This window comes from Cryptosporidium ubiquitum, assembly GCF_001865345.1.
Source record: "Cryptosporidium ubiquitum isolate 39726 chromosome Unknown contig_3, whole genome shotgun sequence".
In the NCBI taxonomy this organism is placed as follows: Eukaryota; Apicomplexa; class Conoidasida; order Eucoccidiorida; family Cryptosporidiidae; genus Cryptosporidium; species Cryptosporidium ubiquitum.
Genome location: NW_021639817.1, coordinates 399,205 through 419,576, shown reverse-complemented (window position 1 = coordinate 419,576; position 20,372 = coordinate 399,205). Strand labels below are relative to the sequence as shown.

General features: G+C 32.9%; 5 protein-coding genes across 5 annotated transcripts in view; 1 reads left to right on the top strand and 4 right to left on the bottom strand.

Annotated features, from left to right (window-relative positions):
- Positions 1-526, top strand: part of cubi_03505 (notch receptor protein) — a gene marked incomplete at both ends in the record, with an annotated part of 1,739 nt that extends 1,213 nt beyond the window's left edge. Inside the window, 2 exons of the mRNA XM_029020518.1 lie at positions 1-49; positions 157-526. The exon at positions 1-49 is cut by the window's left edge and continues 1,213 nt beyond it. Coding sequence (XP_028874962.1) covers positions 1-49; positions 157-526 — 419 coding nt within the window. The remainder of the gene's footprint in view (positions 50-156) is intronic.
- A 181-nt stretch (positions 527-707) lies between these two features.
- Positions 708-13,229, bottom strand: cubi_03504 (PH domain-containing protein; the record flags this gene model as incomplete). The annotated part of the gene is made up of 1 exon (XM_029020517.1): positions 708-13,229. One exon carries the CDS (start codon positions 13,227-13,229, stop codon positions 708-710), a length of 12,522 nt encoding a protein of 4,173 aa, XP_028874961.1.
- Positions 13,230-14,111: 882 nt separating this feature from the next.
- Positions 14,112-15,070, bottom strand: cubi_03503 (uncharacterized protein; the record flags this gene model as incomplete). The annotated part of the gene is made up of 4 exons (XM_029020516.1): positions 14,112-14,171; positions 14,224-14,294; positions 14,340-14,660; positions 14,713-15,070. 4 exons carry the CDS (start codon positions 15,068-15,070, stop codon positions 14,112-14,114), a joined length of 810 nt encoding a protein of 269 aa, XP_028874960.1.
- A 237-nt stretch (positions 15,071-15,307) lies between these two features.
- On the bottom strand, positions 15,308-19,138 carry cubi_03502 (SWI SNF2 like ATPase; the record flags this gene model as incomplete). The annotated part of the gene is made up of 1 exon (XM_029020515.1): positions 15,308-19,138. One exon carries the CDS (start codon positions 19,136-19,138, stop codon positions 15,308-15,310), a length of 3,831 nt encoding a protein of 1,276 aa, XP_028874959.1.
- A 138-nt stretch (positions 19,139-19,276) lies between these two features.
- Positions 19,277-20,170, bottom strand: cubi_03501 (uncharacterized protein; the record flags this gene model as incomplete). The annotated part of the gene is made up of 2 exons (XM_029020514.1): positions 19,277-19,951; positions 20,021-20,170. The coding sequence occupies 2 exons, from the start codon at positions 20,168-20,170 to the stop codon at positions 19,277-19,279; spliced, it is 825 nt and encodes a 274-aa protein (XP_028874958.1).
- Between the last annotated feature and the right edge of the window lie 202 nt (positions 20,171-20,372).

Here is a 20,372-nt window from a genome sequence, read left to right as displayed (position 1 = left end):
TACTACCACTACTACTACTACTTCCACTACTAATATTAATAGCAATGGTGTTCCCAAAAATTACATTAATTACCATTTTGTAAATATTAGTTCAGGAACTAGTTCATCGAGTAACAATGCGATTTATAACACTATTACTTCTACCACTACGGTTAGAACAAATTTAAATGTGATGAATTATAATCATAATGCAAATAAATTAAATCTGTTGGAGTATCCTGGATACTCGAATCAGCCAACCCAATATTTAACTCAAAATAGAAATTTTCAATATAACCAGTATTACAACACATACAATTCACAAAGTGGGTATTACAACAACGGTATCTCAAATCATTACAATTCACCAGATAATACAGATCAAAATTATTTATACTCTAATAACAACAATCATTATCAAGATTTAGGGAATAATGGAAATAATTATCAGTACTACAATAATGATCAGGGATACAGAAATAATTATATTTCCAGTAGAAATAATCAAAATAATAATTTCAGGTATTTTAATAATAGGAGAAATTAAGAAAGATCAAAGTCAGACGGCTAATAAAAACAGGACGAAAGCATTCATATTCAAATTTTTACAAGAATGAATAAATAGTGAGATTATCATTTATTGTTATCAAAGGTCTATCTTTTTTAGTTTATTTTTAAATAATGAACTCTAATGAGTACTGAACTCGATTATTCCTGATACTATAAGTTTAGAAAATATGTTTATCTTCTTCAATTGCAGCTCTAAATCTTCTCAGGAATTCAGAAACCAATTGGTGCGGCACAACAACTGCTCGGGGTTGATTGTTGTACAACATAGAGTATGAGCCACTCTTTAATGCAGCAACTCTATCTTCAGATAACTCGAGTGCAATCCTTTGAGGGCACATCCCAGATTCTGCGAGTGACATAATTCTTATTTTTTCGTCTGTAGTCAGCTGTGTAATTTCAAATTGCTGTCTTACACTTGGATTTCTGAAGCAGAAAATAACATCATTTTCAGTCACACAAGTTGATTCTCTTGTATTAATACCACCTTCAATCATCAAATCATGGAAATCCAGTAGAATGACTTCATAACATAAATCCCATCCATAAACAGATGTAATCATATCTTCCGGTTTAATTTTTGAAGATACAGAATTGGAAGATTGATTCGAATTATTAATTCCAGTTGTAGTCGTTCCGAACTTTTTAGTATTTAAATTTGTTCCAGTTTTGTATCTCTTTGTGCTAGCTCCATTTCCAAAGTTTCTATGATTATTTGAAACGGTGATGCTTCCGTTTCTTGCACCATAACCATAGTCAAATGCAGCAGAAATTGGGTTATATGCTCCTAAAGTCACCGGCATAAACCCTCCAATAATAGATGACGCACTTAATACTGCCTGTGGAATTCTAGATGTACGGCCACGCACTGAATCAGAATGAATACCTTCAAGTTCATCTAAGAATGTATTAATTCCTCTGATAGCAACTGCTGGAACCCATTCATCTACATTCCAATCCAAATTGATACATGCTGCTAGATTATTTAATACTGTATTACTCTTTCTTACAAAACATAAATTATCTAAAGAGACCACTTTTCCGGGCTCAATTTCGATCATCTTGTTCCTTATCTCATAATGAGCTCTATGGAAATATGTTCTGAACCCTAGAGGGTTTCTAACCAATAATCCATCTTCCAATATTTCGTGGTTTGCGAGCTCATTTGCTAGATACATACTAGTGATACAAGCACCACCACTTTCATGTTCCATCTCATTTACAATCTTAGTTGATTTCTCCGTTTGTAAATTCTTTGGTGGAGTGATTCTGATATTCAAAATGCTGTTCATGTTTGAAGTTATAAATTCTTGCAGTAAATCTTCGTTTGAAAGAATATAATCCTCAATCGAGTTTGTTTCATTCATTAATGGTACATAGCGAATATGGCCATCGAAATCAGTGACTACCAACTCAACTACATGATATGGTCCTAATACAATTTCTTTATACAACCCATTATCAATTCCACTCTCTTGTAATCTCTGTGCAATTGACTTACATGCTTCCATTACTTTATTTTTCAAAACACGAATACTGTCAGCCAAATAAACTCTAATATTATGTCTCTCTTCGACCTGACCTGGTGGTCTGAAAGGGATATCAACTTGATACTCGGTCTTACCTTCAGGTTCGTAATATGATCCAAAGTTTCCTCTTGTAAATGTTCGGCAAAGATTTACAGTTGACGCTCCACGACTTACTGCACTTAATAAACTTGTTTGGGAGTTTATTCTCTTAGAGTTGAATGAATTAATTGCTGAAGACAACTGTTGTTGCTGTAATAACATTTCTTCTTCCTCATCTACTTTGAGTTCCTCGTCATCTTCATCAATATTGGAAGATTTTTTTCTTGAATTAAAATCTGATTCCACTCTAATTATTTCTTCATTATCAGAAATTTTTGATGCCTTAGCTCCAGAATTTACTCTAGAATCAAGATTTCCAGCTTCTTTATTATTATCTCCATTGTTGAATGTTGATGATAATGATTTAAACAACGAAGATTCTCTAGTCATAAATAGAGCAGCAATCTTAGAAGTTGCAGTGGAAGCTTGCTTCAATACAGCCCCTCCATTACTCTCTGTCCTAGTTGGTACTTTTTCAATATTACCGTTTTTATGACCTTCATTAGAATTCTCCGGATTTTCATCACCTCTAGTAGATTTTTTTGATAAAATTTGTTCTATGTCACCTTCAGCAATACTATTGTTTACAAATGAACTATTTGAATTAAAAACCTCCGCCTGTGAACTTTGATTGGCAACATCCTCATTGATGTTGCTAGAATTATTTAATAAAGACATGGAGGAATGAACTGATAAAGATGGTTCAAATACTTGTTTCGAATTTGTTGAAATCATTGATCTTTGAGTCATATATCCATCATCATTTATTAATGTTGAAGCATTGATCGAACCAATGCTTCTTTGACTTTGATTACCAATATTATTTGAGCCGGATATGACTAAAGACTGGCTTAATTGATTAGCTAACTCATCATTGTTATTGATTACTTTCAGTGGAACACCTAGAATTTCATCAACACTGTAATGTGGATAAGATTTGTTCTCCTCAAGTGTTAAATTAACTTCTACATTTAGTTTGAGATATTGATTAGGCTCACACGTACGATCATTTGCTGTAATCCTTCGGATTGCTTCCGTCACCAATGTGAAGTCACAAAATTTAGTAACGAAGCTATATTTATCAATCAAAATATTGTGTAAGTTGAATACAAAACTAGCAGTAGGCACTCTTTCTTTGCCATTTGCAGCACCATCGCTATATAATAGTCTTGGGAAGTCAACAGTTGCCAAACCTGATTCAAAAGCCTGTCTGAATTGATTTGCTCCTCTGACATCTGTTGTATGTAAATCTTCACTAGTTTCCGTACCATATTGTACTCTAGAATCAATAAAATGACCTTTTTCATCAATCGTAAGATCAATTATTCTTATTTCGTGTTTGCTCCTCTTTCCACTAATAATTATTCTTAATGTCTTATTTAAGCCTGGGAATGGATCATTAATATCAAAATGCCTCAAACAAGTATGAACAGAGAAATCAATTCCAAATAACCCTTCTAAAGATGCATTTTTTCTAATGTGATGTGTTATTGATCTTGATACATCCAAAATATATTTGCTATCAATCATATGATCTATGTTATACCAATATACATTTTCTTTGGTGTTTTTACTATTCATACAATTAATAGAATTGAAGATGCTCTTATTTCCTCTGCAATCATTGAAAATATTCATATTATCAATTGTAATATCTTCAGTATTTGATATTGAACTTGTGTCATACTTCAAATTACGATAATTATGTGTTATATATTCTTTTGATACACGCCCATCATATCCCTTTGGAGGTATAATCAATGCCTTTAAAACACTAGGGACATCAAAGTAATGGTCAAATACTGAAGCCGTAATTTGATAAATTCCAACATTATCTAATGGTATGTTTGAGCGAATACATGCAGTTTGTACGATTGCAGCTACACCTGCTAGTGAAATTACATTTGAAGGTGCAACACCCAATTTATCAGATACTTCGACTGGTAAATGAGTATTTAATTGTGAACCGATTTGAATTGCTGCTGGATATTGAGGAGTATGTGAATAATACATGGAGTGGAATGCTACAGACGATCTATTTGCATCATCATATCCAAATAAATCAAATAATAAATTAGCTTTTTCACTCAATGTACCACGAGAACACAAAATAATTGATGCAATTAGTTCTCTTAGAGGTACAGGTGTTAACGTAACTTTTTCCTCTGATGAGTTCATAGATATTTTTGCAAAACTCTCAACAATTTCGTCAACATATGGTAAGAGTGAAGGCGCTGAGAAGAAGAATAATTGCTGTAATTGTGATCTAGTCGGACCATATTTTCCTGTGCTAATCTCTAATTTTCCAGGATACATAGATCTCATTGTCGGTAAAGAATCCAAATTACCACCACTCTCATCCATCTTTCTACGGCCACGAATAATGTCTAATACGCTTTGTCTTGGCTCAGATTCCCATTCTTTCAACTTTTCCTCTTTCAAGTCTGAATGCAATTCATTCCTATATGATTCTACATTAACTGGTGCATAAATGCAATGATACCCACCGTAATCACCCCACTGTTGTTTTCCAAACGAAAATGGTAATAAAGCACTTGTGTCCAACTCATTATTTGGTACATATGTATACCATGAGAATAGTAGGCTCATCTTATTACAATCATTATATATTGCTAATGTCCCATCATCGCCGTTCAGTGATAAACTACCACCATCAGTTGACCATCTATCTAAACTTAACTGTGCTGAACATAGTAACTTGTTTTCATCATCAAGTGCCTCAGAATCCAATACCTCAATAAAAATTTCAACAGTCATTGGCATTTCAGATTCAGATGACTCTCTTTGCAATTGATAGGTATTACGACCACCATGTATATTCTTTTTTTGTGCAGGTGATTTCCAAATTGGTATTGGGAACATAAATACATTGTTTGATTTCCAAATAAATGATCTAGAACATCTTTCTGTTGCAGGATCTGTTGCAACTTTATATTGGTCCATTCTCACACAAACTACTGGTGATATAGGCTCATTATACTTGGCAAACTCACGTACTTCATCTATTTTTATTATTACGTAACCAGCAATACCTGGTGGTAATTGGTGTAAGTTTCTACCTGCATAAAGTGCCTGGAATTTAATTAATGGATATAGAGATTCTGTTAAATCTTTTAATGATAAACCTGGTGATACAACAGTTTTTGGTACATATCTTCCTCCGATAAATCTCATTCCTAAATGAGAAGGCGCATCACTACCATGTTGATTTTGTAGGGGAGTCATATTGATCATTTTTTCTAGTACTGAATTTTGTTTTTTTGAGAACCATAAAGACTCTTGATATGAAATAATATATGTCTCATATAATTTTAATATAGTTTCATAAATCTTTTTGTTTCCAAAGATTATAAAATCAGCTCTTTCAATCCCATGAACCATTTCTAATGGATCCCTCATAGTAGCCATAGTAGATTTGATAGTTTCACGGATACACTTTGAGGATATAAGTGGGTTAATGTTAATTTCACGATATGATTCTGTTATAATATAATAAGACAAACATATCAAAATACGTCTACTTAATGAAATATTTATTTTATTATCATTATAATCAATTTCATTTTTATGATCACGTTTATTGCTATGTTCCTCTCTTTTCCTTATGAAAATATCTTGTGGCTGGAAGTAAACATTGAATAATAAGTCATATAATTGTGTAATGGTTGATGATGGCAAAGAACCTGCAAATATTGAAGTTAGACATCCATAAAGTATTTCCTCAAGCTGGAATCCAGATGCTAACATATTATCATATTCGTATGGATGCAATAATTCCAAAGCGCTTTTTAAGAAAATTATATCGTTTATTTGTGCTGGCATATCATTATTTAAATCATCTTCTTGCTCTTCTGTTGTATAATAAGGTAGTAAAGCACCTTTTATTAATTTTTTATTCTTTATAGATCTATTTTCATCTTTGTTATCTTCTTCAGTTTTAGGTTTCAAGTAAATACTATGCCTAGAACCACAGACAGAATAAACTAAATAGAAAACATCTTCTGGAGTTAAACAAACACCACCAAAATTCATTAATAGTTCGATTGTTAAAGATAACAAGCCAAATGCATATTGTAATGGTAACCCAACATGGAACTTTTCGCAGTTATAAATATTATACTTCTTTCTTAATGAAAAAACAATTAAAGCCCTCATTATGTAACGTACATTTTCCCAGAAAGTATGTACTTGATCAATACCTAATATTGATTCACACATATGATAACGTATTCTTGCAGATTCAATATCCTCATCTAATTGTCTTAACACGCAAGAATTACATGTGTCCGCGTACTCAATTAAATATGAAAATAATGTATCATGACCACATTTATTTGAATCATTCAAAGATTGCCATTTTTTCTGTATCGAGTTCTTTAAATCGTTTGCACCACTTAATTGCATCCAAATATATGGACGGTAATAATTTGGTACTCCTGATTTCAATAATGACCATATCTTTTCAACAATCTCGTTACTTTCATCTCTATCTAATTTATTATTATTATTATCAGATAATAATAACTCACTAAAGTTGAATACAATTGGGACAGATTCAACCATAGCAGGAATTGAAATTGGGAATTGAAGATCAACAATTCTGTCTCTACTATATACAAAAACATTATTCCATTCAATATTTTGCTTCTTTAATTTTTCTGGAGTTTCTATACCAAGGATTGTTCTCGTGGCAATACTCGGTTTAGTTATTTCCATTAATCTCCACTGATCATTATCTGAGAAGTATTGATAGATATGGATTTGGGGTTTAATTTCGTTCAAATCATCTGTTAATTCGGAAACAACATTCCTAACATCTCTCACAATTAATCCAAATATACCTTCAGTTGTACTTTTTATTCTCCAACTTATTTCCATATTTATAAATGTAGACAATTTTGCGCTAGTTAAGTTTTCTTTTCTGATATCATAACGTGTTTTCTTGTCATTTTCTCTAGCCAAGGCTGAAGTGTGTAATCTAACCGTAGTGTTAATCTTACTTAATAATAAGGAAGACAAGGAAGGTAATAAATATTCACCCAAGTATTCTTCTCCATTCCATAATTCAAGTAAAATAGATGGTAAGCGATCACGAACGTTAGCATTTACCAAGATAGACCAACTGTCATACGATAGTTCGTCAACTTTATGTAACAATAAACCTTGACGATATAATTGTTCCCATTGTTGTAAACCTCTGTTATTTGAATCAGCTAATAAATATTTCCATCTTGTCATATTTTGTTTTTCAATTAAGTCTGTCAACGGTTCTAAGAATAACATCTGCTCATAAAGACTTCTTTCATATATCCATTGTTCAGCTGGTCTCAATAAATACATTTGTATCAATTTTAACATTTTTGTATCATCTGAATATTTCTTTAACAAATCAAATACGTTCCCATTCAATTGTCCAAACTTGTTACCAAATATTCTTGCCATCTTAACAGCAAATGGTGTATTTGGGTCATAAACTGTATGAATATATGGAATACCACTGTCATCGAATTGTTTCCTATGGTAATCTAGAATATGCTCCTTGTAATCATTCGCAGTTGGTTGGAATTCTGTCAATAGACGAATATCGGTAGGACCATATCTAACCATTAAACAGACATCACCGTGATATTCAATATTTTCTTGGACTCTAACTCTCCATGGTCCGTGAATTCTTCTTGCCTGGTTTGTTTCACCATACAATGCCCTATAAAATTCTTCAACAGTAATTTCTTTATTTTGAGACATCACGAAATTTAATGCATCAGGAACTGTATCGAAATTATACATTTTGCCACCGGCACCTGAGGCAGAAACAATATAAGTATATCTTGGATTGATTTTTTTATATTTAATTTGGAATGGATTTTCTGGTGTCAAATAATCAACTGTATTCAATGTCACATGCCCAATAAATGTATCAGTATCATTATTTGTCTCTTGGAATAATTTGATAATTAATAGTGGAACTTCATCACTTGTGTCAATATGTGTTGTGCTAAAAACACTTCCTCCTCGTTCACAAGTATCTTTATTGTTGTAGAACCTACATCTATATGTGTTATAAACTTCATTAGTCAGTTTTTTCTTGTCAAGTTTGTCAGGGATTACACCAACCAATTCACCGCTAATTTTATCTAATAATTTGGCCTCTTTTGAATTTTTAACATATGGTGAAGTTTCGTCTGGTAAGACATTCCTACATAGGTTTGAGAGGTAGTAAGAACTGAAGGTTATTTTTGTAACCAAAATTAAGAAGTCGTCCCTTATTTTATCAACAGAGTACAATTTAGTTTCTTTTATTTGAGTTGAAAGACTAAATGGAATGTAACTTGCATGCAGCTTTGCAGTATTCATATCTATTGGAGCAGGTCTTAGTTCTTGAGGAGTCAATTGATCAGTTACTGAACCCCTATTTTTCATATTAAATCCTAGAATGCTCTCTTCAATTATTCTTTTGACTGCTTGGCGAATACTACTTTTAACGTCATAATTTCCTTCATTTTCAATCATTTCGTATAGTTGCCTCGGTATTCTTGCCCATTGGAAAACTGCATAGAAATTCAGTGATTTATTACTTTTGCATAGTATCTTTGAACTGTGTACAACAACTTCCAATTCGCCACTATCATATCGTTTTTCCAAATGTGATTGAGTGTTGGAATGCCTTGAAATCGTAGAATTAGAGGCTTTACAATCATTATTCTCAGTTTCTTCTTCGTTATTCATAATATCTCTGGTTCTTTCGTATGCTCTTACACGTCTGAATGCTCTTTCTCTTACAGTATTTCTAATAATTGTTGCCCATAAAGTCATTTGTTGCGGTGTCTCTGCTTTAATCCAGAGTACCCATTCATATTCACAGAATATCGGGTTAACACTTAACGGCATATATCCACCATAATTTGTTATATCACTTAAAAGTGTGATACTATTATCTGGTAATCTGGTGATAGTTGAATCATATACATGAATACCGGCTTTGTGTGGAGTTGAGAGGAATGAAAGTGGTACGCCCATAACTAATCTTTGTTCGGGAATAAATACACAGCCTTCAGGGAATTCAGTCGGATTAATTGAGACGTTTTCTGCCCATCTACACAAAGCAGTTCTATTCTTGTAAATTGCAATAATAGTAACTGGAACATATCTAACACGATGAGTAAGTCGTGTAACACGCTCTCCTGGTCTAAATCCATCAGCCAATATACGATGCCAAATACCTGGTAGCTTACGATTTCTGAATGTGCGTGGATCTTCCGGAAGATAGAATTGAGCAGGTACTGGATCACTCGCATATAATGGAACTGGTTGAGCATCAATAGCTTCTAATTCTTCATTCAAAATACTGTCGTTCTCAAACTTGTTTAGAGTATTCAAATCATTAATCTGTTGATCTGAATTTTCTTGGAATCCTCCAATTTCATACTCTATGTAATTTCCAACTGAACGCAATGGTAATCCCAGTGTTCCAGCTTTTAATGTATCAAAATTACCAGGGCAACATTTTACATGAAATTCCTTTTGAGAAATTGGGTATTTGAGCTCCTCTTCCACCACTAACAGTGCTGTATCACCCACTAATTTAAAATCATCAGACTGATCGATAACTTTCTTCAGTGTCACATCTGTTTTTCTCCTCAAAGTAACCATCATTCTAATTTGAACATCTAACATATGTTGTTTTGCTTCCTGCAATTCATCAGATTTTGGACCCAACTGCGCTATTTCCAAAGCGTAATCCAAACCCTTACTTCCGTAAAGTGCGGATGTAGTTGGCTTGAAAACAGCATACAAACCATTACTACTGTGTGGCTCATTTATTGTTAGCTTTGTTACATCCACTATTAACTCTCCCATAATAACAGAATCCTGGAGTAATCTAGCCAATGAAGAACATCTATCTTCAGTTCCCAACGCACGCCTTATTAATATTTGTAAACATTTCGGGTCAACTCCAAGTTGATTATCGTATCTTGGAATATACAAATGAGAGCGAAAATCAGCGTAGATAGAATCGTATCTTGTTTGAACTAAATGAGTCATACAGCTGACATCACCCATAATAACTTCAACGAAATAGAGACCTGGAGTCCAATTCGGATCAAGTTTTACTTGTCCAATGTATAACTCAACGCAATCCCCGTTTTTTTGTCTAATATTTTGATTTGGTAGTTGATCAATCGAATAAGAAGAAAGTCCTTGAAGTCCACCTAAACAAATAGTTTCAGGGGAAATTGGGGTCTCTCCCATAATTGTTGTTTCAATCACTGAATCAGCAGAAATATCTAACTGACCAAGTGGTAAATCTTCTAGATTTTCGCTATTTGGATCCAAAAGACCTAAGTATTTAAGGATTTGAATTGCCCTCGAATTTCCACTGGCACTAGACTTCAAATCAGGAACTGGTTGTTTGAGAATAAATGAATCAGCAGCAATAAATTGAGATCTTTGTCTAGAAAGTCGATCACTATTTTTCAATTCTCTTAGAGGAATATCAATAGAGGCAATAAGTTCATCTGGAACACACTCAATTGGTGATTTAACCCAAAGGTCGACTGTACAAATTGCGTCTTCCATGGCCTTGTTTCTTGCTTCATTAATCATTTCTTTTGAAGCATTTGATGTCATCAATGGGACATCAACGCAAAAGTTCAAATCATAAGTTGGGTTAACACCTACTGCATGAGCAGATGTATAAGATTGATGAAAGGCTGTAATTCTAAGATATGTCTGAACTGTACTATCTCTTATCTCTAAATTTCTCTCAACTTGAACTGTTTTAAATGGATCTACAACACTCAATTCTGGAGGGAGAACTAATCCATCAACCTTTCTTGCAGATTTTGTACCTGTTACAGTCGCGGATTTTGTCTGAGATCTTACTGGTGAAGATCTCGGAGAACTAAAATCTTTAACATTTGAGATGCTCCTTGTGAATAAGTTCCTTATTGATGCAATTGTGGAGTTTGATGGTTTGATTTGGTTTTCAAAATTTGACGATCCGGATTCTTTCAAGTTGTTTTCAATCCCTTCATTATCAATGTTTGACGCTGCTGTAAAGAGCCTTCTAATACTAGAAATGCTACTTGTCATAGTACCGTAATCACGTACTATTTCTTCATTTGTTTGGGCGTTTGAGACTAAAGATTTAATAGTGTTCAATCTAGTGGTTTGAGAGTTGTCGCCGTAAGTCAAAGCTGCCATTGTAGTTGTCTTTTCATAAGGAGCCATTTCTTGCAATTCATCGGCATAATATTGATAGTATTCTGTGTAAAGACGGGAGAACCTTTCGTTTAAACTAATAGATTTAACATTGATGTTAACCTTCATTACAACTACGGGTGTATCACGAATTAGGAAATCAGGTGAATATGCTGGATTAAACCCTAATCTCGGGCCACAAATAGCTAACCAGTTACCGGTAGTGATTTTATTTTGTGGATCTCTTTCTCTCTTCTCTTTATTTGTAATATGTGAGAAACAAGAATCAGTCATACTGTACACATACTCATCAACACATTCTGCAATATCATATTCACTAACTATTGTAGGGGCAGAATATAGTCCTTTTGAGGCATATGAAGGCTTGGATGCGTTGACAATTATCGATGAAATAGAATCTACATCAATGAACATATTTTTATTTCCAACAGATTCCCACTTTTTTGGTGCCCAAATTACCCTACTTAAGTCACTGGAAATTCTTACGTTTGCATCTTCTTGATATGTAGGAATGATTGTATGCTTAGAATATTTTGACTTAATTGACTGTTCCTTACCATCTAAAATCCTTGAATGGTACTTCTCTATAGATGGATTTACATAAAAAACTGTTGGAAAGTCACGGCCTTGTTGACCCTGCTTAATCTGTGCTCCCTCTGAAGTAGCAGCAATTGCCGCTGCATCACTATCAGTTGTCTCAAAGCTCTCAGCAGAAGCCTTCATCTGAGCTTGACTTTTACTCTTTTCTCTTCTATACCCTTCTTGGATAAGCTCAATAATTGCTTCTCTCTGTTGACTAGTTCTAACTAACAATTTGTCACGACGATAAAGTCTTCCCAGCATTACCTCTCTTCCTAAAAGTTTTAAACCTTCATTAGAATCTTTGTTTTGAACTTTGTAGATAGTCTGCCACTTGTTAAGTACTCTTGTAGCCTTGAGATATCTAAGTCTATTGACAAAACACCTCAACATTGTTTCTCTATGGGCTCTGTTTTCTGCTTCGTAAACTAATGCTTCCCATGCCGAAGGAACATCTCTCTGGGCAATTCTAGTAATCACATTAGAAATCAATGCTGCCTGGCTTGGATCCAAATTTAAATTGGCTACATGAAAAACTTTTACCCAGTCAGCAATTTCCTCCTTTTTGTTACTGTATAAACAAAAGTGTCTTACTTTTGGTTCTTTCGTAACTACAGAAAGTCTGTACTTTGCATCAGTATGAACAATATTTCCATCTTCAGAGATAATTTCGATTGGAGTTGTCCATGATATCTTGTTTTGAGAAGAATCTCTATCTTCAACTTCGTATGCTGCTCCAACTAAACTGTAAAATTTTGGTTGAGTTTCCTCATGGGCTGAGTGAAAAACAGCTAAATTTGTACCCTTGAAAATAAACCAGCGTGGCGAAAACTTTCCTAATAATCCCACTTTCTTCATACAGTACTTTCTTTCTAAAAGAACTCTTGCACTATTGTCTTCATCTACCATTAATCTTTGAGAGATTTCTCTGAGCTCATCTGTCGTTTGACCATTTTTTATATTAGAATACTTAACTTGGCTTTCGGCATCATTCCATGCTGTACGATTATAGTGGCTTAAGAGCATTGCCTTAAGCAGTGGCATTGTATATGATTTGCCTTCAATCTGTCGTTGTTGCATTTCTTCGCAACTCAAGCCATTTCTGTATTCAAGAAGCCAATCCTTTTTAATTTGTACTGGATTTTCACTAGAGTTGATTTTTATTTCGGTAAATCTAGACTCTCTTGGACTAGAATCTTGATTAACGTTTTCTGGTTGTAAATGATCACTCATGATTATAGCTTTATGAAATATTTTTTTTTTTTATTTTTAAATTTTTATAAAAATACTAATTGATAAAATATTCACAGTTTCCAGAATTTTAGTTATAGATAAATTGACAATAAATGCTCGATATCCAGCAATAAAGTGTTTTAGATCTAGAAATGATTTCCAATTTCAAGATTCACCAATAAGCAATAATTGTAAGGTTGGTTCAAACTATTAAAGTTATCAATAATTCGGAGAATATGTACAGCTCTTTTACAAAATAAATTATTAGACTTTACCTAGAACTGTTCGAAAACTTTCAATGTGGTAAAAGTCCGGCAATATACTTCAAAAAGTGTGTAGTCTCCAACAAAGTTAATGAAAACTCCTCAAAACGCTTTATTAATAACAAAAATGAATGAAAATTCAAACTAAATAAAAAAACTCGACTATCCCACGATATGGAGTTAATAGGGTATTATATTAATTTTTTCTTGATTCAAAAGTGTGGTTAAGTTAGACAAGACAAGAACTGCGTGCATTACATGTCTAAACCTTTACATCTTAAATTTATTTAACTGATTTTCTGGTTGCTGGAGAAAATAAATAAATCTAAATTAGCAATAATTAATATAGAACATTGATTACACATAGATAAAAATAATTAGATATGTTATTGGTTATTTCTTTATATTTGTGTATTTGTTAAATCATTGCCCATAAATATTTTGTTGAGGGGGCGCCATTACACATGCAGTTGAATCAAAAAACTTAAGTAGAAAAATGAATCAGAATAAATTAAAAACAACAGGTTAAGGTAGAGTGGGATATTAATTTAAACAGATTTAAAAATATATAGTAAATTTTTGCAAAGACCATAATGGTTTAAATCATATAGTTGGGTGATCAAGATTTGAGTTGTTTAATTGCCATTTCTTCTATTTGTCTCAGTGCAGACTCTATTGGCTAAATTATAAATTTAAGTTACAATACTAGTGTTTATCTATTGTTAACTTACTGTTATTTGTAGCGACTCGATTTCTTCTTTGAAAAGTTTAGAATAGTCTGTTTGGCTCCCCAAAGGAGATGCTGAGAGAATTTGAATATAGGCGAATTTTCAGCAATTAAACTTACCTTGCTGATTCATCATTGGAAGATCAATTTGAGAGCTTGAAACACCTTCAAACCCAATAATAGATAGAAAAAGATGAATAACTTCTCCACTGCCAAGTAGTACAATGAAATAGAATGATAGTGCAGATAAAAATGAAGCACTTATATTTGGGTTTATTTCAATTCCTCTTTGAAGCATTCCCTTAAATGAATAAGAAAGTGGGAAAGGGATATAAGCAACAAAGAACCCTGAAAATAATGTGCTGACTAAGTATCCCATTCCTCCATTCAGTATTAGAAACCCAAATTGATTTTTCATCATATCTGTGAGTGCAGAGTGGTCTAAGTTTTAGAAAATTAATTAAGTTAAATAAATCCAAATAAAAAAACTTACCTGGATTTGAGAGTGCAGCTAGTGGGCTTGGAGATTCGGGTGAGTTTTGAAAATATCCTGTTTCTGGGTCGCAATAAAACACCTTTCTTTTCAAAAATGAATCTTCCGGAATTAAAAATCTCCTTGATCTAATTAAGGCGCTCCTATTGAGATGATTTTGGAACTCTTGATTCCTTAGAGAAACACGCTGAGTAGAGATTAAGCAATCATTTAAATTTTGCTCATTCTTAAAAGGTAACTTTTTCTTTTTCTTTCCTTGTGAAGAGGTTTGGATGATTGTTCTCAAAATAACTCCGCAAAAAACCAATACAACGATTGGAATTGTACACCAATACAGTATTTTCTTATTCAAATACATTTTTTTTAATCAAGAATTTTTGCTTAAATCTCAAACTAATGTTTTTTTTTCGATCTACAGTTGCTAATGCTATTTCCCCCCCCTGATGCTCAATAATAAAAAAAAATATGAAAATTTTGCGGAATTTTATTTATTAAAAACTAAATTATTTCAAGGTTAAACGAAGAAAAATTTTAAGGTACAGAAAAAGACTTAAGAAATTCTTGATAAATCAGATAGGTCAACTTATGAATAAGACTAATTTAATTTTTTTCTTTTTGAAAATTTGTTATTTTTCCTTTTAGTATCATTAGATCTTTTCTTCCTTGAATTATGTTGGACTTTTTCATCATCTGTATTAAATTCTTCTTGGTCTTCAAAATCTATTTCTGAACTCTTTTCTGAGCTCTCTTCCAAGCTCTCTTCTGAGTTATAGTTGCTATCTGTATTATCTGATTCTGTATCTTGTATTTTTTTAATTTTTTTTTTATTGAAGTTTGAAACCTTATTAGAGTTTTTTGCTTTTTTTTTTTGAGTATCCGATTTAGATATTGCCGATTTATTTGGTTTAATTTGTTTCTGAGAGCATTTTTTGTAGTAATTTATTGCAGCTTTAGAAATTTCGTTACATCTTTCGGTGATAAATTCGATAGAGTAGTGAGAAGAATAAAGTGAATTAACGGATGTTATGGAATTTAGTAAATATTTGAAGGATATTGCAACATCATTGTAAGATTGAACACCCAATTTATACATTGCAATTAGTAGTGCATTGTCTTGTAAATGGTTAAATGATTCAAATTTATTACTAGTGTTTTTTACTTTAAATGGAAAGAAAATATTGTCGAGTGAGAGTTTTTTAATTTTATTTTTCTTTATTTGTTCATGAACAATATATTTTATAGCATTGTTTGCATCGGAAAACCAATTTTGGATTTTTTCTGTCATTTTAATTCTACCCATAATTCTCTCACCAGAAGGAAGTTCCTTATACCTTTTAAAAAATACATGATAATACCTGCTTACTTCCTCATAGCTCTTATTTTCCATTAATTCAGCAATAGAATGTAAATCTGAACCGTATAGTTCAGCTGCCCTGCAAAAACGTTGGAAATCACCTTTTGTCCAGTTGGGGAACCCTTGAGAAATAAGCTCCATCTTCTCCTGTTTCATTAATTCAGTAAAAACTTTTGGGGTCTTATTATTTTTTGAATTGCAATCTTTATTCGTCTTTTTTTTACTTCTTTGTCTGGCGCATGGGATATGAATATCCCATGCTCTCCCGTCACTGAACATGAGCCTAAGATCAGTAAGAGCTTCTTTGAAATTACATCTAGGAAGGACAAACCCAGATGAGAAAAGTTCTTTTGCTCTTGAGAAAAGTTTCTTTTTAGGCCAGGAACTTTTATCGATTGAAACGCCCATGTGTTCTTCTGCAACATCAAGAAGGCGAACTAATTGATTCTGGTTTAACTCCTTAAGTTCCGGTGGTACAGAGAAAATATCCTCTAAATTTTCATCACTTGAATTTGTATTATGTTTGGTTTCATTCTCCTTTAAATATTCGTTCCATTTTTTTTCGATTTCTTCAAGCTCATCTAGACGTTTTGCATTAAAAAATTGGTGATCATATCCGCCACCAACTTGCGCCCTCCATCCAATAAGTTTGGGTTTTGGCTGTTTTCTGACTGTTGCTGTATTGTTTGACGATGTTTCAAGCTTCCACTTAGTCTTTCGTTCACCAAGATCAAACCAGGTGATATCTGTTTGTATTAATGGCATATCCTTTGCTTTTGGATCTTCAATTGATTTTAATTCATTATCTTTGACTTCGGGGTGCATAGAAGTTCGGATTCCTCCATCTAGTCTTAGATTCTGGAGATCAAGCTCCGAAGACAGTTTTTTCATTTTCGCATTCATCTCATTTGTTCTTTCTTGCGCTGCTGCTAGGATTGTATCAATGTCTTCATCAGTCACTGAGGAAGAGTCCCTGGTGTGATATACTTCTTGTGCACCAAATTGAATCATTTCATGCAGTTCCCTATTATCTGGAGCGGAGTTAGAAGCTTTCGAAATAAGACCTTGTTGGATAATCAGTGAGTCTAATTTAAGTTTTTTTGCTGCACGCTCAACAATCCTTTCTTCAACAGTCTTTTCTGTGACAAACCTATACACAGTCACTGGTTTTTTTTGTCCTATTCTATGCGCTCTATCCATAGCTTGCAAGTCCATCTGAGGATTGAAATCTGAATCAAATAATATAACTACATCTGCAGTTGCCAAATTTATCCCGATTCCACCAGCTCTCGTTGATAATAAGAAAATAATTTTATCACTTCCTTCCTTATTAAATATATCTATTCTTTCTTGTCTCTCTATTCCAGGCGTCGATCCGTCAATTCTACAATAGGGATAACCACACCAACGAAGATAGTCATCAATAATATCAAGCAATCTGGTCATTTGAGAAAACAATAATACTCTACTACCTTGAGAAAAGAGTTTTGGAAGTAATTTGTGGAGAAGAACCATTTTTCCACTTGCCTCAACCATGTGAAAGCCTTCAACATATGGGGGGCCAGGCTCTACCCCATCAAATAGGTATGGGTGGTTACAAGTTTTTCGAAGTTGCATAAGTAAATTAAGCATTTGAGTTTTATTAGAGCTAGCGCTGTTCAGCACATCTAAATTTCTTGTCAAAAGCTCAGAGTAGATTTTCTTCTGGAGTTTTGATAGACCAATATATACATAAAGCTCTCTTTTTGGTGGAAGGTCTCTCTCAACGTCAACTTTGAGTCTTCTAAGCATAAATGGACGCAATATCCGATGTAATGTTTTTATCACACATTTCTGTTTATCATCTGAATCTAGTTTTGAAAAGTCAAAAAGAGATTCGAAATCTTCTGAAGAAGAAAATAAATTTGGCATTAAGAAATTTAGCAAAGACCATAGTTCTTTCAGGTTATTTTGAAGAGGGGTTCCTGTAATAAGAAGCCTATTTTTTGATTTAAGAAGTCTTACAACCTCTGATAATAGAGATTTCTCGTTTTTTATACGGTGAGCCTCATCTAGAATACAGTATTTCCAATTGATCTTTTGAAGTCTCCACTTTTCTTTAATTGCCATTTCAAAAGTAGTCAAACAGATATTATATTGCAAATTCCCATCGGTGAATTCAAAATTAGCAAAAGTTGGCCTATCTTCTGAATTCCGATACAAATCAACATCATTTTCCTCATCTTCAACCAATTCGTTTGATTCGTTGAAATATACGGTGCTAGCATAAACTTTGCTTCCAGGGAAAAGTAGCTTTGAGAAAATCTCGTCTCTGAGCTGACGATCTCCATGTAGTTTAACAACACGTAGAGATGGGCACCACCTATTCAATTCACAAAACCAGTTATCCAAAGTAGACCTTGGTGTCAAGATAATATGAGGGCCCTCAACCTTGAATGTACTTTTTAAGAATCCCAATATTGATATAGTCTGCAAAGTTTTACCTAATCCCATTTCATCCGCCAAAATTCCATTAATATTATGTTTGTAAAGTTGAAACAACCAATTTAAACCTTCTAATTGATAAAATTTCATCTTACCAGTAATACAATCTGGCTGTTCAGTTACTTTTTCCAGAGAGTAATTGATTTCTCTATCTTCGTTTTGAGAGCCGTCGTCTTCGACTTCTTTAATAAGAATATCGTCTTCCTCTTTTTCACTAATAAAGTGTTGCCTCCCTGATGATCCAGGTTTAGAATTGGATCCCAAATGCTTAGAATTCTTGGTTTCACCAGATAAGAGATACGAGTACTGATTCGTCGCCTCTAGTAACTTCTTAAGTTTCATTTCCAATTCGCTTTGCTCCAAAGTATCTGTAAACACCTTTTCATTATCATTAGTTATAAGTAAATCATTATTTAAGGGGGCAGAAACAGTTTTTGAGTTCACCCCATCATCTTGAATTTTATTCCCATATATCTCTTCATTTGAATTATTCTTTTCCAAGTACTCGTTTTTTTCCACATTTTTTTCCTTTTGGCATGAAGATAAACCAAGATGGTTGAAACCAGTTTTTTCAACTAAATTCGACATACATAAAGTTATGAAAAACCAAATAGTTGAACTTTTTTGTTATGAACAAATTATGTACACTATTTCAGTCTTTGATTCATATCAGTTAATATTCAGGGCTTTTTGTTACCAACACAAGGCGGGTTTTTTTGCTCTAAATTATTTCCCTTTAAGTTTCATTTTTTTTCTTACCTTTTCCTTTTTTGACCTTATTTCTTGTTGAGTTTCTATTTTTTTTGTTGGAGTTGCAAATCTTATCCTCAGATTTCCTATCGCCTTAAATGCAGGTATTAGAAATCTGGGTATATATCTGTTAATAAAATTTTTAATACTTTCTTTTCTTATCCACTTCGAATAACTAAATGATTTTTTAATTAAAAATGATGGAGTAGCTGATATTTTTTCTGAAGCATCTGGCTTTTGTTCATCGATCAGTTGAATATTATTTATCATTTCGCTCGATAAAATTTTATTATCACTTTGAGGCTCAACTTCAACAACAATTCCACGAACATCTAAATCTGATATTTCACAACTTTCTTCGATATTCTCATTTGATAATTTTTCTCTAATATTTTCTTGTTTTGTTTTTTGATCAAACTTCGTCACCTGATTATTGTTTTTCCTCTGCTTTTGTGACTTCTTTGCTTTTTTTCTTTTATTCTTTTTAATTGTTGATTTTAAAAAATTAGCTTTCATATTTTTGGGTATTTTAGATAACTTTAATGGAGATGGAGAAAATGAAAAATCATTTACTGAAATTGCTTCCAAAGTTTCACCTAACTCGGTCAGCAAAGATGAATTAGGATATACTTCAAAATATTTTTCTTCAATCTAAAAAATGAGTGGGATTTTTGAAGTAAAAATGGATGCTTTAATTAATTAAATTGTTTTTCAACTTACATTTGCATTATTTGAAATACTTACTCTTGAAGCAAGTCTGAGAGTGTGTTTAAGAGTAATTGGATTGATTGGTGAAGGAGATGGTTCATCTGGATCTTCAAGAGACATAGGTGAGCTACTTCCATCCTCGCTACAAGTTTTGCCTATCATTCCTGTTATTTTTGACTCAATATTATTCTTATTACAAATGTTTCTTTTTCTATATGTAAGATAATAATTATTAAAGATTTGAAAATTTACTTACTTTCATCTGCTTCATTGAGCTTTTTTTATTTAGAAATCCTATTGATAAGATAAGATTTCCTATGCTAATTTTGTATTTTGCATGTTTTGGCGATATAATTGTGAGGGA